General features: G+C 45.2%; 1 protein-coding gene across 5 annotated transcripts; it reads left to right on the forward strand.

Moving 5' to 3' along the window:
• Positions 1-443: 443 nt before the first annotated feature.
• Positions 444-10,847, forward strand: FOXM1 (forkhead box M1). Of its 5 annotated transcripts, XM_064644758.1 has the most exons (10): positions 575-896; positions 1,289-1,457; positions 2,330-2,926; positions 4,294-4,442; positions 4,626-4,838; positions 5,259-5,387; positions 5,966-6,010; positions 6,954-7,020; positions 7,458-7,639; positions 8,808-10,847. In XM_064644758.1, the coding sequence occupies exons 3-10, from the start codon at positions 2,377-2,379 to the stop codon at positions 9,858-9,860; spliced, it is 2,388 nt and encodes a 795-aa protein (XP_064500828.1). In that variant the 5' UTR covers positions 575-896; positions 1,289-1,457; positions 2,330-2,376; the 3' UTR covers positions 9,861-10,847. The 5 variants fall into 5 exon arrangements, with proteins under 5 accessions (XP_064500831.1, XP_064500829.1, XP_064500830.1 ...); XM_064644759.1 differs by lacking the exon at positions 1,289-1,457 and having other exon boundaries at positions 445-896; positions 6,957-7,020; XM_064644757.1 differs by lacking the exon at positions 1,289-1,457 and having other exon boundaries at positions 576-896.
• The last annotated feature ends 3,846 nt before the right edge of the window (positions 10,848-14,693 follow it).

The raw sequence follows: 14,693 nt of genomic DNA on the forward strand, positions 1-14,693 counted from the left end.
CTTCTTCATAGAACTTACTCTCTAGACCCTTCACCAGCTCCATTGCACTTCTCTGGACGTGCTCCAGCACCTCAGTGTCATTCTTGAATTGAGGGGCCCAGAACTGGACACAGCACTCGAGGTATGGCCTCACCAGTGCCAAATACAGGGGGACGATCACTGCCCTGGTCCTGCTGGCCACGCTATTCCTGATACAGGCCAGGATGCCAGTGGTCTTCTCGGCCACCTGGGCACACTGATGGCTCATGTTCAGCCAGCCTGAATCACCACGGGCGAGCTCAGAAGAGGAACTCCAAAAAGAACGTTTTAGGAGAGATGTATACGAATGCAACATCCTGACTGCTTACCAGAGGCGCAGCCTCCTCGGGGCGTCCTGCGGGTCCCCGCAACCCAGTATAGCCGTGACACACGTTAAACGGCGAAACTCCGCGGCTCTTCACCAGGGGCCAACGCACGGCCGGCGACCCGGGCACAGAGCAGGGCTTCCAGGCGGCGCGGCTGGAGGGAGCTCCGGGGACTGCCTCAGGCGGGACGGGACGGGACGGGACGGGACGGGACGGGACGGGACGGGACGGGACGGGACGGGACGGGACGGGACGGGACGGGACGGGACGGGACCCCGGTACCGACCCCAGCCCGACCGCTCCGGCCCGGCGCGTCCCGCCGGCCCAGCCGTATCCCCCGCCGCCACCGCCCATTGGCCCGCGCTGCCACTGCCCCGCCCCCGCCCCCGCCCATTGGCCGCCGCCGGGCCACCCCGCCCCCGCCGCCGCTCACTGGCCCAGGCCGGCACGTGACCAGGCCGGGGCCCCGCCGGGCGCCAAATTCAAACCGGGGCCGCCCCGGGAGCGCCGGAGCCGCCGCCACTTCCATCGGCCCTGTCCGCCCGGGAGCTGGTGAGTCTCCACCTGCGCCTGCCCCACCTCCAGTATCCCCCTGCAAGGACCGGCAACCCCGGGCGGCTGCACTTAGACCGTAAGGCGCCCGGGAGAGGGAAGCGCTTAGGCTCGGCCCGGGGCGGAGGGACCCCGGCGGGGCAGGCGGACTTAACGGCGGGGGCGGCGGCGCTGGGGCTGGAGCGGGCGGAGGAGGAGCAGAGAGCCCTTTAGCGCTGCCCCTCTTACCACCCCTGAGGCCTCATGTGCACAGGGATGCTCCTGGGCCTTTACTGGTGGCAGCAGCTCCAGGCCTGTTTGGGAAGCGGCGCGCTCCTGTAGGGAACGCAGTCTATTGGAGGCTGGCTAAAGGCTCCTCTTTGGGCGCTGTCTAACCGGGATGTCTCTTTAAGGGGGTGGAGCTGATCGCAAAGGGCCGTACGTGTGCTTGTGTGCCACGACCCGCATGGAGTGCGGAGCGTTCCCGTCGCTGCCGGGCAGCCCGCGATCCCGGGGCTGTCTGATCCCTGCGCGTAGGGCAGCTCGGTTTGTTTTCCGCTGGACTCTCTGCTTTGTATCAATGTAGGTGACTCTTACTGAGAATTTTCTCGTTTACCTGCTGGCCCAGTCCAATCTAGCAATGTAAAAGGCCTCCTTTTTTATATTAGGGATGCCTGGCATCCCTAATGATAAACAAAAAGTAAAATTTGTGTGTTCTCGTTCTGTTATAGTTTGCTGTAAGACACAGGTTCCACCAAGTTCTTGATGGCATTATAAGCAGTATTCTCACTGCATCTTGTCCTGGAAGCAGCATCTATGAATTTTATTTCCTCTGCTTCCTGCTTTATAGTCTAAATTGCCTGTTGTCAAAAAGTTTGACATTTAAATGTATGCTGCCCAATGAGGAATTTATCTGGTTCTTGACAAATCTACAGAAAAAATGACCAGAACATTTACTTTACATCTGTTTTAAAGCGCTTAACTTCTGCTGCATTTATTGTGTGCTTTTGTAGTGTTTGAGATAATCTCTTCTTCCCAGATCTTAAACCATCTGTGAATTCCCTTTTCACTCAGGTTGTGTAATCTTCTATAAGAATCAGGACTGCTACTTCTATGTTCTACTTTCTATCCATTCCTGCTTGCTGGCTGATGCTGGCCAAGTCACATTATAGCTAAGACTTTCTATAAAGTACAAATACACACTTTCCTCATTATTATGTACTTTGTGATGCAAATTATCGACTGTGCAAATGTCTCTCCTGTCCTGCTTACACAAGTTGCAAGTAAAGGAGGTACAGTATGACTTTTCAGTAGCCTTGCCAACCTTATTAAACACTTTTGATTTTATTTTCCTTTTGTGTTTTTGGCTTTGTAGCAATTGCTGAGAATGTGTGCTCTGTGGGAGACCTGTGATGATTTGCTGCAGTCTTTATCTTGTATCTTTTGTTTTACAGGATTTGTTCCTCTCCCTTTCAATGGAGAGTGACAGTATAGATCAATAATGAGGACCAGCCCTCGCAGGCCCTTAATTCTCAAAAGGCGGAAACTGACCCTCCCACAGACGGATGAATCCAGCACTTCAGCAAGAGATGAGAACAGAGGTCAGGATGAAAAGACTCCCAAGCAGGAGCACAGCCAGGAGGACCAACACAACAGACAACCCAGAGACAAAAGGGACAGTGGCCTGCAGAAATTCCCAGCGGGAATAAAGATAATTGACCATCCTACAATGCCCAACACACAAGTGGTGGCCATCCCTACAAATGCTGATATCCAGAGCATCATAGAGGCACTGACGGCAAAAGGAAAAGAATGTGGCAACAATGGACCCAACAAGTTCATCCTCATTAGCAGTGGGGGCACGTCCCGTTCGGCAGGTCCAGCACCATCACAGCATCTCCCATCAGAGAAGAAAGCCAGTGCAGCAGTCAAGGCTGCAGATGGTGCAGAAAGAGAGAAGAATGTTACACAGACACCTGGTCTTGCAGGCGGGACAGCGCTCTGGCATTCAGGAGTTGATTCTGCGGGTGGACAGGAACAGGAGAGCAACAGTATGTAGTCTTTACCAGGTTTCTTTTAGCTGGTTGTTTGGTTGGTTGGGTTTTTGTCCTGACAGACAAAGAGATGTGAAGTGGGCCAATGAATGTAGTGCTTGAATCTCGGTATGGAGTAACAAATAATATTTTGTTAATTACAAAATAGCCTATAGATTTGATTCTAATAATCTACATAGCTTTGGATATCTAGTGAAATCTGAAGGATCACAGTGCATATGTTTTTAGTGGAAGACATCTGAGCTTCTGACTTGGATCTTGTGCTGTGTCTTTTGGTTAGAGTCTGTCATCACCATCCTTGGCTTCTGCTTACTAAATTCATCCTTTAGCTAACGATATTCTTGAAGCACTAAATCAACATTGTCCTGTTTTGGTTGAAAGCAGTAATCTGGTTTGAGTGTTCATTTTTAAGGCTGCAGCTCTTTTCAGAAATAGGCAACTTCACATGAAATCAGGAATTCAAGAGTAATTCCTTCCACGACATTAACATTGCAATACCATCTTTTACTAGTGTGACTAAATGCCTTCCTTTTGACAGTTGAGATGAAGGGTTAAGAGGGTTACTTGTAAGTAAGCAGAACTATGATAAGGGGCTCTGCACTTCGGTCACAATCCCATGAAGTGCTACAGGCTGGGCAAAGAGTGGCTGGAAAACTGCCCAGTAAGAAAAGGACCTGGGGGTGCTGGTCAACAGTGGCTGAACATGAGCCAGCAGTGTGCCCAGGTGGTCAAGAAGGTCATTGGCATCCTGGCCTGTGTCAGGAACAGTGTGTCCAGCAGGACCAGGGCAGTGATTGTCCCCCTGTATTTGGCACTGGTGAGGCCACACCTTGAGTGCTGTGTCCAGTTCTGGGCCCCTCACTACAAGGACGATACTGAGGTGCTGGAGTGTGTCCAGAGAGGGGACATAAATCTGGTGAAGGGTCTAGAGAGTAAGTCCTGAGGAGCGGCTGAGGGAACTGGGTTTGTTCAACCTGGAGAAGAGGAGGCTCAAGGGAGACCTTATTGCTCCCTACAACTACCTGAAAGAGGTTGTAGCCAGGTGGGAGTTGGCCTCTTCTCTCAGGCAACTAGTGACAGGATGAGAGACCATAATCTTAATCTGTGCCAGGGGAGGTTCAGTTTGGACATCATCAAGAATTACTTCCCTAAAAGGGTTGTCAAGCGTTGGAACAAGCTCCCCAGGGAGATGGTAGAGTCACCATCCCTGAAGGTGTTCAAGAAACAACTGATCGCAACACTTAGTGCCATAGCCTGGTTGCCAAGGTGATGTTTGGTCAAAGAAAGGACTCAGTGATCTTGGAGGTCTTTTTTTAACATAAATGATTCTGTGATTCTGTAATATGGGCTTGCTATCCCAACAGGCAGTGGTGAGACAATGAGCTCTGTGTTGGACAATAGTCTCACTAACATCCAGTGGCTGGGGAAGATGAGATCTGATGGCCTAAATCCCTCTTCTGTGAAGCAAGACACAGAGAAGGAGAACCAAATGCCTCTGCAGGAAAGAATCAAGGTAAGTAGGAGAAGACAACAGCATGTGCTAAAATTTTTGGTAAGGAAGTAATCTATGTGGATCAGAAGACTTCCAAGAACTAGGCATCACTGTCTCTAAGTAACCTGGGTTTGGCCTTTACTGATTTGAACAGAACATGGAGGATCCAGGGATCATTCATGTATCGCTCCTTCTGTCTCTCAGACTGAAGAAGAAGCTGCTGCTGCTATTCCTACTGCTGCTGCATCCTCATCATGGCAGGATTCAGTGTCAGAACGACCTCCTTACTCCTACATGGCCATGATCCAGTTTGCCATCAACAGCACTGAGAAGAAGCGTATGACTCTGAAGGACATCTATACCTGGATTGAGGATCATTTCCCTTATTTTAAACATGTAGCTAAGCCAGGTTGGAAGGTAACAAGCAGGCCTTCAAGTTGCTGTGGGCCACAGGGTGATGTTATAAGCCTTCTGGATCAAAATGAAAAGTTTTTTTCCCCAGCCTGCAGAGCAAGATGGAAATTCATTTAAACATCCCACCCCAAATACCCTCCCATTCCAGATGTTCACTCTCCCACTTCTTGTATCCCTTGTCTCATTCCTCTTGAGCAAGATGATGGTATATTTGATCACTGGACTAAGAATAAGGAATTCAAGAGTAAATAGAATAAGAGACTGATGACAGGGTTGGCTGGGTATGCTGTGAATATGAAAGTTCAGTGTTGTCTACCCTTTGGAATCTAATCCCTCTGCTAGGGCAGTCATGTTTGAGGTAGCCCTTGCTTTGCTGATAACAAAACTACTGCTTTTCAACTCCCCTCACTGCTTTCTCCCCAGAATTCCATTCGGCACAACCTGTCCCTTCATGATATGTTTGTCCGTGAGACATCTGCTAATGGTAAAATCTCGTTCTGGACTATTCACCCTGATGCAAACCGTTGCCTAACATTGGACCAGGTATTTAAGGTGAGTTGCCTCATGCAAAGAAAATAGGACAGGTTATCCAGTTTCTAGGCAGATGCACCTTATTTTAACTGTAAAGTTAAGCTGCTTTGACATCAGCCTTTTTGTAGAAGCTGTATTCAGTCACTTCTCTTGACAAATAGACAAGCTCTGCATTTGAAAGAAAAGGTGCTGTGGTTGTGCTTTTGACCTGGAGCTTTTGTGGAACGTGTTCATTCTTCGGATGCTGTGCCAAATGTAATAGTCAGCTTGTTCAACTTCTTTCCATGAACCTGATTCAAATTCCTAATGAGAAGCTTTCCACTGAAGCCAACCAGATGTTCCTACGCTGTTTGATAAGTCAGTCATAGGATAGAATTCTCCTATCCCAACTAGGTGTTTTAGGAAGTATCATTTTGTGGGGGAAATAGAGCTTGTGAGTCTGGTATAGGTGTGTTTAGACTCCTCTGTATTTTCTGCTGGGTAGCCAGATTGACTTTTGTTCACTCAGATTGTGCAAGTTTAAAATGACCCATTTGTCCCCCTCTTTGGCTGATAACTTCATCTTAATTTTTTTCCCTCTCAATGCCTTCTGCCACCAGCCGCTGGAATTGGGGTCACCAACATCGCCTGAATGCTCTGAATCAGTAAGAATTACCCTCTGGCTTGGGGCTTGATCTTCCATTCTCTTCTTGCTAGTCACTGAAGGAAAGGACAAGAGGCCTGGGGAGGGGGACTGGGTCACTGTTGCACCTAATCATATAGCTCCATGCACACCCTTTTTGGGGAAAGAGGTTGAGCCAAAGGTTAACTGCCTTCAGATGATATGCTCTCTCTCTAGCTGGTAGAGCTGTACAGCTTTGAGCAACTTGGAATTCTGCTGCTGAAATAGGCTGCAATGGTGACCAATAGGCTTCAGAGAACAAGCCCGGAGATTTCTGGCAAAATTATCATCTCCATGGCAGCAGTCCCAATCTGTTCTGGGGCTCAGATCCAGAGAGAATAGGGTTTCTCTGTGTTGCTTTTTCATTTTGGAACCCAGCTGCATTGTAGCTGTGAGAAGGATGAACCTGTTTGCTGTCGCTCTTGCATTCGGCAGTTTTAACAGTGATGGATTTGCAAGTGTCCGGTCAAACATTTCTCTTGCAGCTACAATCCTGGCCTTCCTTCCATCTGCTCAGAATTCTGATTCTTCTGTTGCTTCTGCTATTCCATTTGAACATCTACCTGGTCTATGGTTTGTACAGAGATCCCATATACAATAAAGCCATCCTAATCACTGTTCCTCAGGCTCTGAGGATGCCAAAACCAGGTCCCTTCTGCAGTAGAGTCTGCAGCTGAAGCAGATCTGTCTTTTTCTACACAGCCTTTGGTTGGCAGCTGGCTTTGGGATGGTATGGCTGCAAAACAGCAAGCTGCAGGGACCTAGAGCTGACATGAGGGCTGGGTGCTAACAGCTGCTCTCTCTACATTAGCGCAGCCCAAAATTCTGGTCTCACTGTTCTAAATGAGGCAGAAGAATAAATATGGATTCTTTGTTTTAATCTTTCTTTTCTCCTTCTCCTCTTTCTTGTTTCACAATGACTGCAGCAGCAAAAGAATCGTCTTCCAGATACCCTGAAGAACGTGGGAAGCAAAACTGAACCCCAGAATTCACGTAAGTGTCTACATCAGCCTAGGCCAAAGAGAATCAATTCAGTAGTCTGGGGCACTCTCTCAGATTCCTTTAGGAATACGAGTTGAATTTGTTATCCAGGTTTGCCAGCTTTTATGCTCCCTATTGTCAGGTCTGAAATTGAAGGCAGTATTGCTGTGTCTGAGAGAGGATGTGATGGGGAGATGGTGAGGATTGGGTATGCAAATAGAGTGAGAGCCCTAGCTTGAGGGCTAGGATCTGTATGAAGGACTATTTTCTTGTTAATGAGGCCTTCTGGCTTCATATTTGTATTCTCAAAGTTAGCAGAGAAGGCAGGTGAGCCTATCTGATTGAATGTTTGTTTGGGGGGGGGTTAGAAGGACTCTGTTAGATGCCTGGGTTTCAAGAGGTAGTTGTAGAGGATAAGAGGCTACTGAGTCCATTCTTCTCCCTTCCAGGCCGAAAGATGAAGCCTTTGCTTCCCCGCGTCAACTCCTACCTGGTTCCAATCCAGTTTCCTTTGAGTCAGCCTCTTGTCTTGCAGCCTTCTATGAAGGTTCCTCTATCCATGGCACAGGGAGCATCCCTTAATAGCTCAGAGACTTTGCAGAGCAATAAGCGTGTGCGCATTGCTCCGAAGGTTGGTTCCTTGTTTTCCAAGGTTTTTTGTGTGGCTTTTTTTTTGGGGGTGGGGTTAGGGGGTAGGGTAGGAAGGGTGGGTGGGTGGGTGTGGTTTTGGGGTTTCATCTGTTTGTTTTGAGTTTTTGTGGGGTTTTTGTTTGGATTTTTTTCTACATCTCTTGCCTCCAATAGACCTGTTCTTCATATCATTTCTTTGTGCATCTTTTCTAGGTGCTCTGAAACTCCCAAGTTCATACTAATCCTTACTATCCTTTACTGTCTCTAGGCTGACTATTACCTGCTAGTTTACTTGCTATAAGGATGTTTCTATAATTTGTCAGAGGAAGGGACTTACGGATTGGTTAAAACAATTTTTCTCTACCGCTTGGGTGTGAAGAAAAAAGAATGAGAGAAGTGTCTTTTTTCTGATCCTAAAACATTCGTATTTTTGATAGCACTAATGACATGTAACATAAAGAACTTTTTCTGAAAGAGTACTTATTTCATGTAGTTTCTTCCCAGAGGTTTTCTGTATCTGCTGTTTACTAATTTGGTGAAGTTCCCAGTTATTCTGGGCTCAAGAAAAACAGCTATTAAACAGGTCTTTCTCTTGGCATCTCACTGACTGCTCTTGTATGCTTAGACATTGTAAAGCTTTAGCTTCTTCTATCCGATCGAATCATAATTCTGTTTTCCTTTGTGTGACTGCTGCTTTATGTCCTTCCCTGCTATGATTTATCTTTCTCCTGTGTTCTTTTTCTTTTGATAACCTCATTTTTTTTGTTTCCTTTTCCTTGGTTTCTGAGAAAGCTGTCCTCATTCATTTTGTTATTCACATATAGACAGTATAAGAAGAAATCAAAGGAGTTACATTTTTTCCACAAATATTTGGCTCTCCTTCTGCCTGCACTCCTAGAAGTTGCTTATAGATGAAGTGTTGTGAAGGGAATGACTTTCAGTCTCTTAGCTAAAATCCTTCCCATGTGATCTGTAGGCTTCTTTCTGTTGACTTTACCAAGATCCATCTGTATCTATTGTTATAGTTACTGCTTTCTGAAGATCTTCCTCTTACCTTTTTCTGCTGATCTTAAGTGCCAATCTTTTTTTTCTTCTTTCTACTCTTATTTGCATTTTGGGTGGGTTAGATCCTTGCTTACTGACTGCATGTCACTTGTGTTTCTTTATAGATGTCACTGTCTACAGAAGAGTCACCCTCTTTACCCACGGCTGCTGTCAAGGAAGAGGGTCAATGTGATGAGGGTTTATTCTCCCCAGCCCATTCCCTAAAGGAGAACAGCTCCCAGCCTGGTGAGGAATTGGCTTCTTTCCCTGAAGGTGTCTGTATAAAGGAGGAAGAAGGCTGTCAACTGGATGACTGGCTGTCCCCATTTGCCTCAACCATAACGGTAAAGGAAGAGCCAGGCTCATTCCTCCCAGACTCATCCACAAAGGAGAAGAAACAGTTCACCACACTGAAGTCCCCACCTAGGGCTGTTTCTGACTCGTTAGTTATAAAGAGGCGGGAAAGGCGGGAAATGGGCAGATCCAGGAGGAAACAACGTCTAGCACTGCCTTGCTCAGAAGAACCTGTCCTTGTTTTGCCAGAAAGCAACAGCTTTGACCCTTTTCGGTTAGCGGCAGACTGTCCCTTCCCACTGGAAAGCCAGCCTCTTGAACAGGTATCACAGCTCAGCTGCTCGCAGGGAGAAGAAGGAGCCTTTAAAACACCAGTCAAGGAGATCTTCAGCAAATTGCCAGTTTCTTCCACTCCCAGCAAAGTCTCAGCCACTACTACCCCCTCTCTAGAGGGGCTTGACCTCTGGAAGTCTGCTTCCTTAGCCAAGGGAAGTCACGAGCTGGACTTCAGTCCAGTGAAAACCCTTCAGTTGCCATTCACACCCCTCCAGGACAACCAGGACTTACTGAGTTTTAACAGCACACCCCTTAAAAATCCGCTCTTTGATTCTCCTCGGGAATTTCTCAATACAGAATCCAGTGATCTGGCTCATGCCCCCCTCACAAGCTCTCCAGCGTTGGTTCGTGAGTCCGCTAAGCAATTATCTGCTGAACTGACAGCCTCTGGCTTTACTGAAAACCGGTCACTCATGGAGGGCCTTATCCTGGACACCATGAATGATAGTCTGAGCAAAATCCTTCTGGATATCAGCTTTCCCGGTCTTGAGGATGAAAATTTAGGAACAGACATTAGTTGGTCTCAGCTGATACCTGAACTGAAGTAAACTGGCCTGAGGGCTGAATTTGGCTTGTTCTGATGTTACAGAAAGCACTCTACATGTATGGATCTCAGATGAGTAGTCTAAGACAACTCCTTTGACTAATTCCCACAATAGGAATAATAAGAGGGTGTAACTGACTCCTGCTAAGCTGGGAGACAGGCCCATCAGCTGCTATGAGCTTCTTTTATAAGATGCTATAGACTTTGTGTAGAACAAGGTAGAACTGCTCTAGCCTTGTGCTAGAGATAAGAATCCCTGGAGAAAGGTTATCCAGAGAACATCTAGGTAGGCCCTGAATGGCATTTGCTCCTCAGGGTATCAGAGGAAATGAACACACTCCTCAGTGTGTTCTCAGGAAAGAGCCTAGGAACCTCATCCTAGCTCTATCTTAATTTCCTTTATTTTGTTCCCCTGTTACTTAGTATCTTCTGTCTAGATTTAATGGGTGTAAATACTGTACATTCCTTAAATTAGCCCTTAATTATAAGAATAATTTTATTATTGTAGGGTTACGGGAATATTTTGACTGGTAAGGGATTGACCTAGAGTGTTGTCCGTATGTTCCACACCTCCTGTATTCTACCCTAAATAAGACCTCAAAGTGAGAGGTGTGAAGTACTTGTGGAGAAGAGCTCACATCAAGCCATATAGCTCTTTTGACTCCAGAGTCCTATTATGTACCTGGAGGACTAGGTAGAGACACTGTTGCAGTAAGATGGACCTCTATTGAATTGTTAAAGCTTCTCTCATTACAGTCATCAGTTGAAAATGTAAAAAAGAACCTCTAAAGCGAATGCTGATATTTCCACTGTAAAGTGACCTCTGGAGATACAAGGTATGTGTGTCTCGGTGCAGCAGAACAACTATTCCCAGCTCTCTAGAACTTATGTCAAAGTAGGAAATTGCCATGGAAAAGATCTGATCCTTCTGCTTTCAAACAAATGGTGACTCCTGTATCTACATACTCAATAAAGCTTCTGTGGGAACACAGCTGAGTATTATCTGTACCCCTCTTAGCTGGGATTGAGCCATAGCATGAGCAACCAATTTTTGCACATCTCGTGTGTGTGCTTTGTGATCACTGAGCAAGTGGTCACTGGGACATTTTCAGTATTCCTCAGGCCATGTTGACCAAAACACATTAAATTTGGTTACTCAACCCATTGCTTCATACAATATACTTTTTCCTGCAATTTGTGGATTAATCCTGACTTTACAAGTCAGAAGCATACAATCTGAAACATCACAACACCACCAGCAGATGAGTTTCTCTGTCTCGTAAATGCAAAAAAAACCTCAATCAAAACTCTGTATTTTTACCTTCCCTTAAAGAGATAAAACCAGTTTTAGATATGTGTGGTTTTCAGAACTGCAGTTCTCTTGTGTGCTTGTTAGAGGTATTTGCCCTCAGAAGATGTTTCAAGAACTTTGGTTTAACGGTTATTATTTCAGTTTCTCTGGTTATGAGGCTGCGGAGAAGGCCTGGTTTGTGGCATACTTTCTGTTAGCACATCTTGTACAGCTGTCAACACTCTACTTGGCTTTCTCAAGGTATCCTGTCATCCTTTGATCTCACTTCTCAAGCCTGAGAGGATGTATGCACACAGCTGACATCCAAGAGCCAGCTATTTGTCTCCAGCAAATAATGAAATGTTCTTGTCCTTTGTGTCAATTCGAGGCAGGTGATCCCCTGCTGTCCCTATCAGCTGAGGTGCTTTGATAGCCACCTCACATTATGTTTTGAACATAGTAGTCCCAAAGTTCAGTTTCCCTTCCTGTTAAGTGTTCCAGTGAGAGCGCTGCTAGAGGGCAGTTATATGAAAAAGGTGGGAGGAACAACAGAAAAAATTCCAGAATACTGCTCCCCAGCAGATTTCTCATTGTTTGGGCCAACCTAGTTCAAAGCCCCCATTGGTGAGGATTTAGTTACAAAATGTTTCTCTATCTGTGTTTGCCTCATATTCTGCCTGGATCCTTTCCTTAAGGAAAGGTAGTTATCACCTGTCCTTCTGCAGGCTCAGTATTTGAATTATAGTGTAGAGGTGTGATCTTGTAAGACAGTGGATGCTTCTGTCCACCCTCTTTCAGTAAGAGCAGAGCCATACTTCTTGTCTTTTCATGAACCTGTTGCAGCCCAAGAGCAAGTGGGCATAGCTCTTCACACCCTTTGCATAGCACCCCCCGGATCTTCCTCTGAATGATGTGCAGGAGCATCCCAAGACTGCCCTTAATTTCTGATAATAGAGAAGACTGTTTAACACCTAGCCAGTAAAAACAAACATTAATTTAAGATACAATTTTTAAGAGACCTGGGACACACAAATCTGCAGGGGGACAGCAAGTGCTGTGGATGCTCTGGTCCTCTGAAAATTCTGCTCTACACCTGGCAGGAAGCGCAACAGATGTAAAGGGGAAGGTAATTCCCCTTTGTTGGCTGAGTGGGGTTTTTCCTACTATGTTATGTCAGCTGAAAAGGACTGGATGCCCCGTGACATGAGGTGAGCAAGGATGATTGCCACCTTTTTGATTTTGCAGCTTGGCTGGCAGAGGAAGAACTCGATTCCTTCCCCATACAGAAGAGAAGAAACCCTGTTTTACAAAGTAGCAGTCTTTTTGTGACAGTGTCAGGCCTTCATTTCTACCAGAGGGCTTTACCAGAGGGCTCTACCAGAGCTCTAAAGAAAGGTGAAAATTTCTTTTTTAGTAAAATATCTGATTTCCTCTCTAAAATGCAGTATGGACTCAGAGAGCACAATGACAGGTTTGAAAAATGTGAGCTGGTTCCTGAACAGAAATAGCATCCTTCCCCCTCCCCTTTTTGTGACAGAGGTGAGCTACGACTGGATAAGAAGATATTCAAGGCATAACAAAGTATTAGCTGCTTGAAATTAAGAAGAAAATGTCCTGCTTTACCAGTCGTCTCAGACTGGTTTCTTGCTTTGAAACAAAGAGAGTTTAGAATGTAAAGGCCACGAATCTGAACTGCTGATGCAGGTCAAATGACACATTTTTCCTTGAGTTTCAGCTATGACTTTCCTTGGAAAAATAAAGATCATGAATACCCTGATATACAGCTTACAGACAATGAAGGCAAAGCAGATTCCATTCTACGCCGCAAAATCGGTAGGAAGTCGTTATATAGATCACACTGATGAACTGTTTTCATAGAAGGTATATCATCAGAATTTATCCTCCTAATTTGCTTCCATTTTTTTTTTAATGCACCCATTTCAAAACAAACATTTAATGACTTTATTTAGGGAAGTCGAGGAAAATGCCACAAATGATTACAAAAATACAGTCAGACATGGTTTTACTCTCCCCTCCCTGCTGTAGGTCTCTATTAACTTCTCATGGATGTATAGGAGGTTGCTGCCACTAGGGCCTTTGTTTATTTAGTTACGTAACTTGTTGAAGATAAGTTTTCTTATATTCATCTGTGATTACCAGCAAAAGACCTGCTCATTAGAACCATGACTATTCAAAGGATGGACTAATTTTCCAACAAAAACCCCCCTCATCTTCACTGGACTTCAGAAGAATCTCTTAATATTGCTGGTGTTTTCTATAGAATACTGGTTTTCTCTACCAGTATGTTATCTTTTCTTGGTGTACTGTGTTTTTTCACATTTGATGCATTTTTGTGTAAATTTTAATAAAGACAACGTTTTGGAAAATACACAACAGGCCAGAACATTCCATCTCAACTCTATGCTTTGCCCATGAAGTAACACATTTAGATTACTTACATCTTTTTTTTTGTTGTTGTTTTCTGAATTCTGAGATTATGTTTTTTCTATGCACAAAGTTATTTTGGATTGTGGAACCGTATTCCACCTACAATTTCTCTTCTGGATAATGCAATTGCGAAGCCCTGAAACACTTGATTTAGGAGTGTTTATCTGAGTCTTGTGGTCTAATCTGCCCTGAGTTATCAACACGCATTTTCCACTTTAAGGTTTGCTTTAGAAAAGTTCCTGTTTGGAGCAGCTAAAGTTTAGCCTGCTCTCATGGTAGTCTTAAAGTTTCAGACAATTAACAGTGTTTGATATATTTAGCATCTAATCCAAACCCTCCAGGAGGGGAAGAAAGGTCAGGAATGCAGCAGAACTGAAATCATAAAACACATTGCTTGGAACATGTGGGATCACTGAAGATGCCTTCAGGATCAATATGGTTTTCCAAGTTTTTGCAAGTAATGATGTCAATGACACAGAATGGTCTGACCTGAGGAGCTCTGATCTGTCGCTAATTAGTTCTTGACAGTCTGCACTCTGCAAGCATACCCATGGGACTGGCATGCACAGTGATAAGAGCTGTTTTGCTGTTTCCCATGGCTGAATCTCAGTTTTTATTTGTTTGCTGTTTTTATTAAAATCTTGGAGTCAGGAGATCATGAAATAATCTCAGTTGTCATTCAAATCATGTCAAGGCCTAACCATCAAGAATGTAACAAACAGCTGGTGCGTATACAAATGCATCCTAAAGGCTAGGAAACCAGTATTTATAATCTAAAATAAAATTACATTGTTAAAGCATCATTGTTACTCATCACATCCTTGAGGTGATAACACATCCCTCTGTCTTCCTGTCACTGCAGGTGCACCGTGTACACAAAACACCTTCTGTACTAGAAGTACTGTACTAGAAGTGCTGGGGATTCCATCATAAAATCCTGAATTGTCTGAGCAGTAAATAAAATATCCATACTGACAGAATCCCATAGACAGCCACTGAAAGCACCTTGCCAGGACTTTAGTAATAGGCCCATACATATACATACGAGATTAAGCTTTTCAAGGCAACTCTAATTGTGCTGAGTTTTACTGTTTGAGT

The sequence above is a fragment of the Pseudopipra pipra genome, chromosome 2 (genome assembly GCF_036250125.1).
Source record: "Pseudopipra pipra isolate bDixPip1 chromosome 2, bDixPip1.hap1, whole genome shotgun sequence".
Lineage (NCBI taxonomy): Eukaryota > Metazoa > Chordata > Aves > Passeriformes > Pipridae > Pseudopipra > Pseudopipra pipra.

What these genes read in the sequence shown, in the direction of transcription:
- FOXM1 (XM_064644758.1), top strand. Translation starts at nt 2,377, where the DNA reads ATGAGGACCAGCCCTCGCAGGCCCTTAATTCTCAAAAGGCGGAAACTG. An exon ending in TAGCTAAGCCAGGTTGGAAG is followed by an intron (nt 4,839 to 5,258) that starts GTAACAAGCAGG and finishes CTTTCTCCCCAG; the next exon opens with AATTCCATTCGGCACAACCT. An exon ending in CGCCTGAATGCTCTGAATCA is followed by an intron (nt 6,011 to 6,953) that starts GTAAGAATTACC and finishes CAATGACTGCAG; the next exon opens with CAGCAAAAGAATCGTCTTCC.